This window comes from Gopherus evgoodei, chromosome 3 (assembly GCF_007399415.2).
Source record: "Gopherus evgoodei ecotype Sinaloan lineage chromosome 3, rGopEvg1_v1.p, whole genome shotgun sequence".
Classification (NCBI taxonomy): Eukaryota; Metazoa; Chordata; order Testudines; family Testudinidae; genus Gopherus; species Gopherus evgoodei.
The window spans coordinates 120,361,746-120,375,871 of NC_044324.1; the positions used below are offsets into that span (position 1 = coordinate 120,361,746).

At 37.2% G+C, this 14,126-nt stretch overlaps 1 protein-coding gene across 11 annotated transcripts in view; it reads left to right on the plus strand.

Moving 5' to 3' along the window:
- The window catches only part of UTRN (utrophin), a 638,628-nt gene that overhangs the window by 509,335 nt on the left and 115,167 nt on the right, over positions 1-14,126 (plus strand). For all 11 annotated transcript variants that reach the window (XM_030556487.1, XM_030556489.1, XM_030556490.1 and 8 more), the window contains 2 exons: positions 11,133-11,194; positions 12,607-12,681. In XM_030556487.1, the coding sequence (XP_030412347.1) occupies positions 11,133-11,194; positions 12,607-12,681 (137 nt within the window). The remainder of the gene's footprint in view (positions 1-11,132; positions 11,195-12,606; positions 12,682-14,126) is intronic.

Genomic DNA, 14,126 nt, shown 5'->3' on the forward strand with positions numbered 1-14,126 from the left:
GTGGGTAACCAGCGAAGTACTTTGAAGGGGAGCAAAAGTTCTGTTTCCTTGGAAGTAAGATTCATTCTCTAGAGCCCAGATTTATGAAGCTGTTTGTGTCTATGCTCTCTGCACAGTGAAAATATTTGGTTGAATTGAACATACATGTTTGTTTACATATATAATTTAGTCTGTTACTTTGTTTCCTCCTGTTCAAACCTTTTAATATATAAAATAAGTTGCCAAGTGGCTTTTGAGATTTCTCTTGGTCCTATTTAACTTCTATTTTATCTCTTCTTAATGCAAAATATTACCAAATAGTTCTATAGTTCTGTCATTTTGGGTTAATTATTGCTGTGGACGGTGTTTGAAATTGAGGATCTGACTGAGCTCTAGATCTGTAGAATCTAAATGCTCTTGAGGAAAGTTGATTCTTTTTGAACTTTTTGACAAAAACGTGTCCAAGAGACTGGGACTAATGAGCCGTATGGAGAAGGATAGAACATAGGTCTCTCAGTATTTACTAATCCACTGTTTGTGATAAATTTGGAGAAATGGTTATGAGAGGCAAAAATTGATTTCTTTGAGCAATCATTAAATTGAATGCATTTTTCATTGGCTGTGCTGCAAAGATATGTGGGCTTTAATGGACATTCTCTACAACTTTTTATTTATAACCATTTGATGCAAACAAGGCATGTTTTTGCATCATCTCTATGGAGGGCAAATAAAACATGGGAAAATATATATTCAGACAAAAATTTTAAAAAATCACAGAAATTTACATCCACTCATTTTTTTAAAAATGACATTGAAATATATGGTCATTAAAATTCACAGTCTGTAAATAAATTTGACAAATATGTCGTCAGGTGAAAGGAATGGAAGAAAGAAATAATTATCCTAGCATTTCTCAGTGTTATTCAGTTAACCATAACTAACCATATTACAATTATGTCTTTCTACATTTATAATATATTAGGTATTTGTACTCTCCAGAAGAACTCAAAAGGAAATGAGAGAGATCAAAGCAAATTTAATATTGTAGAAGGCATTTTACTTAAAGACAGTGATGTCTCAGCAGTCGTCATCATCAAGCTACTCAATTTCAAGATCCACAATCACATACTTCTGAACGCTCTTGAAAAGGACCTAGCATCATCAAAAACATTTTAAACGCTACTTTATCCCCCTCTGTTTCACATTTAACTCTCTAGGGTAAGGAATCTTGCAGCTGTACTTTTCAAGTCTTCCTTCAGAACAGCAATTCTTTCTCTTCTGACCTTAGTTGTACCATTAGTTTGGGGGAGAGAAAAAAATCCACTGACTCTGGAAGTAAATCTTTTTCTTCCTCCTGGCCACATTCATAATACCATCTTCTCTATGAGCTAAAGGGAAAATAATAATTAAATTGCCTCCAAATGTGATATAGGTTTTAATTTTGAGATTATTTCCTTAGTTACCACTAACCTTAATTTTCTACTTAAGAATTACATGTAGTACTTTTTGTCCTGAGGGAGTTCAAAGTATACGTACAGAAATTACTCCACCCACTACTGAAATGCAGCTCCCCTTACAACAGCATGCCAGCTATTTTATGGCACACTTTTCAATAGTTTAAGAAAAGAAGTTAATATGCTGTATGCAGATGAAATTGTATGAGGAGCTTAGACAGGTAGGAGTTTAGACAGGCAGGAAGTGGGTATTCACCCAGGAAAGCTTATGCTCCAATACTTCTGTTAGTCTGTAAGGTGCCATAGGACTCTGTTGCTTTTTACAGATCCAGACTAACACGGCTATCCCTCTGATACTAGGCAGGAAGTAATTCCTCCAATTTAGCCAGGACAACAATGCCAATTTGTAAAGTGCCATGGAATCGTTAATGATTATTAGAGATCATAACTTCAGTTTTACATCCTATCCAAAAGACTTCATCTTCAGAAATACAGTGCTGCTTACCACCATGCCAGGGTATATTTTTTGTGAGCCAGTCAGTATTAGAACTGACTCTAGCCTTGTCTATGCTAGGGAATTTTACAAAAATAATTCCCACCTCTAACCTTAATTGTTATGAAGAAAACCTTGATAATGTGACTAGATGGTGTAGTCTTCCTGAGTCTGCAGGCAGCCTAAAACAAAAGCTCTGAAATGTGTGAACTGTCCCATTCAACTCAATTGAGTGGTCAACACTTATACCTATTAATCACAATTTAAGTGGCAACACTGTTAACTATTTCACTACGTATCATTTTAATAGATATGTCCAGCAAATTTTAAAAATGTATTAATTAACAAAGGGAATTTATTAGAAAGTTTATCAGCAAATGGATTTGATAACACATGGGTTATACGATAATACATTTGGCATCTAAAACTTTAGTGTCTAAAAGAGTTGAGGACAAAAACTTCGATATTGCTTCCAGTTTATTCTAAAATTGAAGGCATGGGTTATTTTTTCAGATTTTTAAGTTATAACACTATTAGTTGTAACCAGTTCTATTTATTTTTATTTATACATAAATCCATTTATGCTGTGATGTTATTTTGGGGGAGGCATCAAATTTCTCATGAAATGTATCTTACTGGGAATATTGTAGATTATGGTTTTATATTGTCAATAATTTTTGTCAAAGAATGAGATGTACAGCATACTTTTGCTGAATGAGTCACATGTGAAACCAACAGAAAAAGAATTCAATATAAAAAATACTGTCTTGGGGCAGTCAGTGAAACAATTCACTGTTTTTCTGGCTAAGCATAAAGAAAGGACCCACTCCCACACAGATTATCTCTGGGATCCCATGGAGCTTGGCATGTCTGTAGCAGTGGAATTGCTCTCCTGCAGACTTCCTAAGTTCCACAAGAGAAGAACTCACCTCTTTTTTCCCCTCTTATGGGCCGCAGGTTGGGAACATCTTTCTGGACCCTCCTACAGACCTTCTAAAGCCTACTTGCCCACTGCCCCTCAAACAGTTCTGTTTCAGAGGCATATTCATAATAGGCCTGATTTGCGCCTCTCAATCAAATTGAGTAATGTATTATTCCACAAGTGGTCTCATTGAAATCACCCATCTTCTTGTGGAATAAGGTGCTATTCAACATGGGTAAGGCAGTAGAACTGGGTCTAATAGTTTGCATAATAAATAAAACACAGATTATATTAGGATTGTATGTTGCAGTAGCTTTTCAGTTCATTGGTGTGTGTTGAAGTTGATAGCACTGTTGAACTGTGTATGTGTGTGAGTAAATGAGGGGGGAAATAGGTGCTGGTGGAACCTGTGAGTTTTTTGAAGTGGGAGAGTTCAGAGTCAAATGTCTAGATCCAAATGTACTACTTGGGCTTCAGTTCTGAATCAGGTCCTATTTTCTGGTTCAGGTTGGGAAGCTTCTTAAAATTTCCTGGAAGATTGTTATGAGGTTTCAGTCCAAATTGGTAGACCAGCTGCTCTTGTGAAACTCCACCACATCACAGTCTCATCATGTTTATGCCATTTTTAGTACAATACATCCATTATAGAACAGTTGTCTTTCATCTCCAGGTGCTAATTGAGATATTTGACTTGAGTCTTTACTGACTGCCTATCAAGATCTAACTCTTAAATGTATTTAGCTGTTTCTGTGAACCAATGACAAGATAAGATGGCTGAGGTAATTTCGTTTATTTTACCAACTTTTGTTAGTGAAAGGGACAAGCCCTTCTTCACCTCTGTGTAAGCCTGAAAGCTTGTCTCTTTCCCCAGTAGAAGTTGGTCTAATAAAAGATATTAGCTCACCCACATTGTCTCTCTAACATTCTGGGATCAACACAGCCCCAACAACACTGCAGGTGAAAAGACAGTCTTTTTTTTATAATTGCAGAAAAGAAAAACAAACCACATATAAAAAATTATAATTACATAATAAATATCACATCATACTATAAGAACTGTATTGATTTTTTGGCTGAGATTTGAGCTGAGTTGAATCTGAAGCCCAATTGCAGACTAAACAGAAATCTGATTTTCATACCTCTTTTTAACTCATCTAGATTGTATAGTAGGTGGCTTTGTTGTGTTGTTTTTTGTACAATAATCTAGTTGCAGCAAGTAGGATTCATTCTTTACATTATACATACTATAGTGTCTTCCAGTATATTTTGAAAATGAAGACAATATTTTTTTCTTCCCCTGCCTCCCCCTAACACTGGTATCTCTGTCTGATGAGTCAGCTAGTGGTAACATCAGAAGAAAAACAGTGGGGAAAAAATAGTTTTCCTCCTTACCAGTTGCCAAATGTGAGTAGGTTCTCCTTACATATACTGCCATTATAAATCACTTTGGCATAGTAACGGTGTTGTTGGATCCGGTATGTCAAACCCCCAATTACTCATTTTTATTTTTTCACCCAAGGATTTGTGTGTAATGCAATATTTTAATTAATACAGTACAGGTGGTGTGGTATACAGGCTTTGAGATGACTGAGCTATTCATGAGTGCCAAAGCTTCAAATTAAGTTATTGAGAGAGATGGCAGTAAATATTATGCTAGCACTCAAAAGGGATTGGGTCTCCATTGTGTTGGGTGTTACACAAAACAGAAAAAACAGACAAACCCTGTTCCAGATTGTTTACAGTTTAAAGTTAACAATTATCCCAAACAGTGTCCATTAAACCTTACCTCCACCATGTCTCCATCATAGAATCGTAGAACTAGAAGGGATCTGCACTCATGGCAGGACTAAGTATTATCTAGAGGTGTTTATCTAACCTGCTCTGAAAAATCCCCAACGATTGAGAGTCCACAATCTCCCTAGGCAATTTATTCCAGTGATTAACTACCCTGACAGGAAGTTTTTCCTAATGTCCAGGCTAAAGGGCCCTTGCTGCAATTTAAGCCCATTGCTTCTTGTCCTAGTCTCAGAGGTTAAGGAGAACAGCTTTTCTCCCTCCTCCTTGTAACCGAATTTTTTCATTCTTCCCTCAGAGGTCATGTTTTCTAGACATTTAATCCTTTTATTGCTCTTCTCTGGACTTTCTCCAATTTGTCCACATCTTTCTTGAAGTGCAGTGCCCAGAAGTGGACCCAATTCTCCAGTTGAGACCTAATCAGCACGGGGTAGAGCAGAAGAACTACCTCTCGTGCCTCGATTACAACACTCATGCTAATACGTGTATTCAGCATATGCTGTTAATACTAAAGACACACTTTTAGAAATGTGTCAGAGTTTTAAAAACTTGTATTGAGACAGTTCTACAAATTCAGGCACTGTAATTGCCACAAGTCCAATTGTACAGGGCTCAAACGGGAGCAAAATTTAAAATGAATAAATCTCCAACACCTCTAAAAATACCTAAAATAGCTTTTCTATGCCTGAAAATGTCACAAATTTGAAGTGAGATTTCTTGGGATTTCTAGAGCCAAGATCAAGTGCTGTGCATCCTAAGATGGAAAACTAGAAATCTCCCCTTTCCTATAATATACATTTCCTGTTTCTAGCTCTGCCATTTGAGAGATAATCAGAGTTTAAATAACTGAGACAGAATTAAATATTGCCCAGTTTGAATTGCTTGAAGACCATAATTCAGTTTCCCCATGTTTACAGCACACACCTTGCTAGTAACTGAATTTCATAAGGATTGACTGTGGTAGCTGTGTGGCAAAAACCATCATGACACTTTGCCCTAAATGTTATCCTTGCATGGTCTCAGTGGGGGTTGGGGCCTAAATGGGAATGGAGACTGAACTCTCTTCTCCTTCCCTCTCCCCTCCCCTGCAATTGTCACGACCTCTCTGATCAGGGAGAACTTTCAGAAAAAGATGGAAGCCCATTGGCAGGATAGTGAGAAGGTTTCACTGTCATTACCCTGCTGTAGCTGTTTTTGGTCCCAGAGGCTGTCAGTACAACACCCTTTACAAGGTTTTTGTTTGTTTGTTTTTAATGTTTTTAAAGGAAAAATATAGTCTTAATTTTACTACAGTTTTTCTTGGTTTTCTTTGTTATCAAAATAGTTTCTTTTCTGCATCCAATGGCTCCTTACTGTGCCTGGAAGATATCCCTGCTGGGCATTCGTAACTAATATTGATCACTATGGCTTGAGCATGCATAAAAAAGGTGTCAGGACACAGCAAAAGAGTCCTGCCTCCAGTCTCTGCAAGTCCACGTCATCTGTGCAGGAGTCTATCCAGCATTATGAGCCTCTTTACTTTCTAAGCACAGTTTTTATAGGTTGGTCTATTTGCATTAGTCATGCATCAGTAGCACAAAAGCTAATGTGTCTACAGCACAGAAAGATGGCTCTCATTTCAGAGGGCTGCTTTATAAACCAAATCCACACAAATTGATGTATCTTGTTTGCCTCCTATTTTGAAACCCTTAAAATAATTCTTTAACTGACATTTGTTGCATGTTAAGGTTACCTGTACATGCATTCATTCTTCCTGTGAAATTCGATTTGTGTGCACATAAAAAGTCCTTGTGTGTTATGAAATTGTCATCAAACACAATTTTGTAGTGAGAAATAGCAATGTTGAGATTGGTTCCTTTTTAACTCCTTATTAATATGAAGCTATCGTAGCGTTTTTACAGCGCTATCCAATATGCCTTCATTTGCAGTTTTCGTATAGCTTTTTTGTGTTTGGATATGATGTGTATGAAAGGTGCCAGCTTTACTGCCCTGGAAACTGCAGTCTGTAATTCCACAGAATAGATATAACATGAATAGTGACACCACTAGCAGCAGCAGTGACAGTGCACTTCTGCTTTCACCTGAATGGATCACCTCCAACGCTTGGGTCGTTCAGGGAATGTCTACATTGTGGCTGGGAGCAAGCCTCTCTGCTAAACCTGCCAACAAGAGTGGAAACTGTGAGTGGTGATTTTATGATTTAAAGCTTTGTCCTCTGGGGATAAGACTTAGACATCCAAATTCATGTCATGTAAACACCTGCCAGCTATCCAATAGTAATAACTTTTTGGTCACTAGCAAACAGGGCTATATTGAATCAGTGACCTAGAGGGAAAAAGTTCCATATCCCATTTTCAATTCTATGGGTCATCGAGTCGCCTTTCTCATACAGTTTACTAACAGATGGAATTGCATTTGACCGAAAGCATACCAGTATGAAAGGAGTGAGAGAGAGCTTTAAAAATCCATTAGTCTATGAACAGGCATGTTTAGAATGCACTGCTCCAACTGGTGAAAAATAAGGGATCTTTGTAGAATTATAGGGATAATTGTTGAAAATGGCTGTGTTCTGGGAAGATATTTGCATAAATAGCACAGATCTCATATTGATATTCTTTGTCTTTTCATGTCAAAGGGGAAATTCAGCTGTCCAGGTGGTTATCACATTACAGGGAGGTAGCGAGGGGTAGTGCAAAGTACAGAACATTGGGAAAGTGTGTTCCTCAATTCTAAACCTTACTCTACCTTGGAGCTATGTCACATGGACAGATTCACTTAACCTCTCTCTCTCTTTTTTCAATCATATATAAAATAGGAAAATAACACTTCATGTGGCATACAGTAAGGCTAAAATACCACTTGTGAAGCCCTTTGAGATTTTCACTTAGTGCCACAGCAAAGTATATATGTAATTTTAATAATAATAATAATATAATATTCATTAAAAGAAAAACTATCCAGGGATCTCAGACTGTTCTTAATACTTAGTTATCCAATTTGGGGGATGTTAATCCTGCAGGACCAGGAATCCAGATTGCCTGTGATTATGCCAGCGAAGATGTCCTGGCATTCCACAGTAAGTGTTAATAAGATGTTCTGAAGTGATTATTTTTTCTGTGTATAAGTTGTTTTAGGTTCCTTCCACCTTTGTCATAAATATACTGAACTGAATAGTCTATACAGTAGTTCTTAAACAAGGAGAAAAATGCCACTACTTTGGGCCTTGTAGAATATAACAATTTTGTGTTGGGGAGGAGAAATTTAGAGCCATCATTGGCAATATAATTTCATCATTATTTTTGTTAGGTAATAGGAGCTAATACTAAAATTTTGCACTTTTATAGCACCTTTCAGCTGAGGTTCTCAAAGCACCTCACAAATGGTAGTAAAGTTCCATAGTACCTATTTGACAGATGAGTTGACAGAGGTACGGAGGCCCTGATTCAGCAAAGTACTTAAGCACATGCCTAAATTTAAGTGTGTGAATAGTTCCATTGAAGACAGTCAGATAAACAGAGTTTGGGAACCAGAGAGTGATCTATTACATGCACTGCCATCTGGGGATTGGACTATAAGATATCTGAGCTTTTAAATGATTTGAAATGTTAATTTAAAAAAAATCTGATATAAACAGTATTTTCAAGTGTTTCTCAAACTGCCATGTTTCACTTATGCTTGTAATTTAGAGATTTGCAGGTCTGTCAGATCAAATCCAGATCCTAATGCAGACTGTGCCAGATAATACTTTTCCCTTATGATGTTGACAAGTAAATCACCACCCACTTTTTTTTGAGAGAGAAACTCATTACTGCTTCAAATGAGAGTTCCTAAATGAGCTTTACTAATGGCCCTTATTTTAGATGTGACCATATGGTTTGATGGCTACAACTGATGCTAGTAATGTAGGCCAGCGATAAACAGTTGAGGTGATAATGACAGCATTTCACTCAACGCTGTATTGGAGACACTGGTCAATATCAGCCTCCTAATCCTCAGTGAGAGTACCTGAGGCACTAGTTCTCAGATTACTTCATTGGTCTGCATTGATCAGCCCATTTAGTACGTTTTCCATTCTCATTTACTGAAGCTATACAGGCCACTTACCCTGGCATAGGAATCTTAATTTATTGCTACACTAGAATCATTCAGAATGAAGCGCAGTAAATCGCCATAGTCCTGTGCCAACAGTGGACCAAGAAACACAGGTTTTCTTTCTTTCTGAGTTGGTTTCACTGCAGATTTATTAGTTTGTCTGACAGGGAATAACTGTCAAGTCTAGAAATGTTACTGTTTTCTTTCAGGTGACTTTGTTGTAGACAAGGACATACATTAGTGGCATTTTTAAGGCTTCCTTTTAGAAGTTGTAAAACTTTAATGATTGGATGTGTTTCTTTTGGCATTAGCAGTATTTTCTAGTCCAGGATATCAAGGCTTTGACTTTTTTTTTGTTCAATTCACATAATTTTATTATGAAACCAAAACCTTTCTAAGGTTGCAGTTTGGGAAGTTGTCCTTGTTCAGGAAATTTCACATTTAAGCATATCAGTAACTTTAAGCATTTGTTTAAAGTTAAGAACATGTTTAATTGCTTTCCTGAATAGAGATGGATAAAGTTTAAACAGATGCTTAATTCGTTCCTGAATTCAGGTCCAACAGACTAATCCGTAGGTTGAGTAGAGTCCTGTCACTTGGGTATGCTGTTATTTTTTGCCTTCAAGTGTCTATCTGAAATACTTAGTAAAAAAGAACAAATGCTTCCACTCTCTACAGTAGTGGTTGAAGGTGTGACTGGGCCAGATCCTCAGTTGCTATCAATCAGGAGGTACATCCATTTACACCTGCTGAAGATATAGCCCACTGAGTTCAGTGGCAAAATACCATCTTGTAACTGAGTTAAGAACAAAAGCATCTATGCATGGGCAAATTAAGTGCCTCCCTCTGCCCAGGAAGCTTTGACAGCCACATTTGAAACAAACTTTTTCTGCTTTAAAGTTCTGAAATATTTGGATACTCTTTTATAAGATACCCAGTTCTTCTGAATGTCAGAAATGTCCCAAGAAAGTTTATTTTCATGAGACTTTCAGTCCTGATTTTTTTTAAATGTTTGAATCCCTGGATTCTTCTCAAACCTTGACATCTTTCTTGTTTCCCACTTCACTTTTTTGGTAAATCCCGGTCACAGGCCCATCCGACCTTGTTTTGTTGTTATACTATGCTAAATAACTTCTACCAAAAAAAGTACAACAAGCAGAGAACCTTTTAAAAATCAAAACTGTCAAGAGTTAAAATGTAGCCGATTCTTAATATTTATTCTGTACATGTGTTTATGCTTATCTGTGTGTCTGCTTACTGACAAGTTCAAATAAATGCACCTCCTTTTTGTAAGAGTATGACAAATATATAGAGTCCTCAAATTACTGTCTTCTTTTAATAAAGCTACAATTAGCACATTTTCTCACACATGGTAACATTTTTATTCATTCAGAAATTAAGTAATTTTATGAAAACATTTGATTATGCTTATCTCTGTGTCTGCTTGCTGACAAGTTCAAATGAAAACAAAGATTAAAGACAGTAGGTTTTTCTGCCTCATTAAATATTGCTTAATTCGCTAACTTGGGATCATTTCATTTTACAATATTAACTAGTTAATTTTTAGCAGGAATGTTGTGGTCTTTTTTGTATAACATCCAGTATATTAATTGTCTAATTAATCTGATTTAAATTTAAATGCCTGTGTGTGGTCTGAATGTATAACCTTTCCAACAATTAACATACAGAAATAGAACCAAAACATCACTGATTAAAAAACTGAGATTTCATTGAGCATGAGATGAACTGCATTTTATTCAGAAGGCTGGATACATGATACTTGATAGATTAACCAGTGCTGTTAAAAAGTGGTGCTCATTGTATTTTTATGTTCTGAGAGCATAAATGCAGAAAGTCATCCTGTGACATTAAGTAGCTACAGATATGCATGTGGGAAAGTGTAGTATGTGCTTCATTAAAAGTGTTATGGATAAGTCATAAGATCACTGTTTGTATTCTGATCTTGACTAATTGCAAATATATAATGAAGACTATGAAATAAAAGCCTCCCTTTTTGTAAAAACACTTCAGAAAATTAAGAATGAGTTTGGTATGCTGAGAAGGCAGGGAATTTGTATCTTTATCTTATTAGTTGTCGTCTTGGTTTCAGAAGCAGAGTCCAACTGGTACAATGAGAGAGAACAGACAAAAGTAGGACTGAAAAAGGATCAGAAATAAATCAGTCTTGTGGATGCTAAATATGGGATGATTATCTTACAAGTTATTATTTGATCAAATGCATCAAGCAACTGGATGATACAAATCTTGTAATTTGATATAAGAGCTGAGAAATGTTTCTGTTTTCCTTATAACCAAAGAGTTTAATCTGTATGTGCCACAAAATGTGTTTTCTTCTATGTTTTTTTCCTCAAACTTTGCTTCTCTCATTCTCTTATAGTCACCAGACACAAACAACCTGTTGGGATCATCCTAAAATGTCTGAACTCTTCCAGTCCCTAGGTGAGTACACTTCCTTTACATAAACAATTTTATGAAATTCATCTAACACAGAGGTCCCCAAGTTGTGGGGCATGCCCCCCTATGGGGGCACTGAGGACTGTTCACGAGGGTGCGGCTGGGACCTGAGCCAGCCCCCTGGGGGGCAGGGAGGAGCACTGCCCTCCTCTGCTCTTAGCTACTGGCCCCAGCTGCTGGCCTGGGGCCCCGGCTTCTGGCCTCAACCCCCAGCCAGGGCTCTGCTCCTGGCCTCAACCTTGGCCCCCTTACCCCGGTCCACATCGCTTCTCTTCCCTTGGAGCCGCAGCCCCGCTCCCAGCCCCAGTTGGTGAGCAGTGTGCAGACAGGACTAAAGGGGGCGTGAGCCAGAAACGTTTGGGGACCACTTCTAACTGGTTGACTGAAGCTCTCATTGTCTGCTGACCATGACTGAGGTATCATGAATTTAACTAAGCATACCTTGCTATGTGACTGAAGACTTGGAGCTAGGAAATTTGATATTTTAATCATACAATCTGTGTTGTTGTTCAGTAAACAACTTTAATTCAAGAATGTTTTCTGTGACTTCACCTTGTTATGTAGTATTTTAATTAATTAATTCATTAATTTTAAATAGCAATTATATCACTATCCTCAGATGATCATAGGACTCAGACTCCCTGTGCATTTAAGCAAGGATGCATAACCTGTAGAATGCTATGGTTTGCAATGACTCAGCGCAATAAAGCCTAGTTTATGATGTTAGGGTAGGGCTGGTTCAGCAGCATGCCCATGTAAACATCTGCATTTACTCTGAAATGCCCTCTGTCTGAAAAATTCAAGTATAAAATGTTATTAAATAGGAAAAGATATGACTATCAATTTTACAAACTGTTAAATATAGTATACATCTCTTTCTGACTGCCCATCTACCTGTCCATCCACCCATGTTCCCATCTCAGAGTTGTTAACAAAATCATGACATTATGGAAATCATAGTTAGTAAGACTCTTGCTAAACTTCACCACTCAATCACTATGACATTTGTTGCATCATATCTCCTATCCTTCATCTGTATATTGTCTGTTTTTAGATTGTGAGCTCTTTGGGAGATGGACCTTTTCCTTTTATTTCTGGAAAATATTTAGCACACGGTTGTCAGTGTAATAATGTCTAAGGGCCTGACCCACTGATGTCCAGGAGTCTTTCCGTTGACTTTAAGGGGTTTTAGAGGGTCCTAACTCCATGGTAGTCTTTGTATTTTGATTTGAAATATTATATTCCCTCCTCCTCTCCAGCTTTTTAAAATGAAATGAACCTCAGACTTTACTGATATATGATTATTTAGGAAATTGTTTGTCAAGAAAGACTTGTGCATTTCTTGGTTTTGATGCTTATTTAGAAACAACTAATATTTCTGCTCTGTAATATTTCAGCTGACTTGAACAACGTACGTTTCTCTGCATACCGTACAGCCATCAAAATCCGAAGATTGCAAAAAGCATTATGCTGTAAGTTTATTTTTCAAAATGAATTAATCACTCTGTAGAGTGCTTGGGGGGAAGGAGGGTGGGCCTGATCCTAAAGACACTACAGCAATAAAAAGAGAGGAAAAAGATGGGGGGGTCGGATGTCTCCTTGATAGTTTGTTATTTACACCACAAAATGACATTAATTGCCTGTGGTCCATGTCACTGTTATGAATCAATAAAGTTAATAAATACAAAGGCAGGCACATCAGTGGAATGAGCTATGCTAACATGTTTTCTCCCCTGGTTATTTTTTGAAAAGCAAATGGGGAAAAAAATTGTAAATGTGCGTCATATATATACACAATCCATAGTGTGAAGTGATACTATACAGTAGGAAATGATTCTTGTTAAGAAGCTGAGCTCTGATCATCAAGTCCAATACTGGATATTTTATCATCTTTTATAACTGTTAGTATGACACAAAAATATTTGCCCTTATAGAAAATGACTCTCTTATTGTGTGAACTTCAAATAGAGATGGATGTAAACTGCTCGGAGTTGGGGTTTACTTTAGTCTGTTTTCTAACTTTATTAGATGGGTTTGCTGTAAACTTTCCTTACAAATAAAGGAAAGTTGTGGAAAACAAATATACTACTAAAGGCAATAGTTTTCACTTTATATAATTTTTCTCTGAGGTATCCAGAAAGCTCCGTATTGCCCAGTATTTTGAGAAGTCCTTTTGTGTTATTTCATTATTATAGTGTTGTTTAAAGGCTTATTTTTAAGGTTGACTTGTACAGTTTTGGTAGCCTTAGAAGTAGCATATCTGGGGATTTTGTTTGGTTGATTTTTAGAACTATCCTTCTGATTTAAAACTGTCAATTGCTTCCTCATCCTCAAAACAAGAGATCCCAAATTGTCTTCTGCTCAGGGCCTTAGCTTTCTTTGAGATTTATCCTTTCACTCAGCATTTCCTCTGAATTCTTACGAATAGTCAGGGTAAGGAAAAACAGAAAAATCCTGTGTTGGCAGTTAACTTGGCCTCGGACTGGTGTCTGTTACTCTTAGGGAGGTAGGTTTCAGTGGAAATTGATGAGTAGTGCTTTGATGTTGTTGTTTTTTTAATTTATGAAAGAGAAGGCTGAAGGGAAGGGGAAATGCAGATGGGGAAGAAACAGGGAGGGAAGTGGATGAGGGAAGGAAGAGGAAACTAGGAAAAAGGTGGATGAGGAAATGAGGAGGAGCCTGAGGGAGACGCAGCTAAAAGTAAAATAAAGAATAAAATGGAAAGGAAAAGCCACTAAATACATAGAAAAGGAAGAAAGATAGGAGTTAAGAGAGAACAGCAGTAAGGGAGAGAGAGTGGATAAAACCAGGCGTGGTATGGGAACCATGCCAGTGTGTGGTATTGATGAGGGGGCCAACACTTGGATCTGTCATAAGCTTGGCAACAACTGGCTTAAAATACTGTGTGAATTTTGTA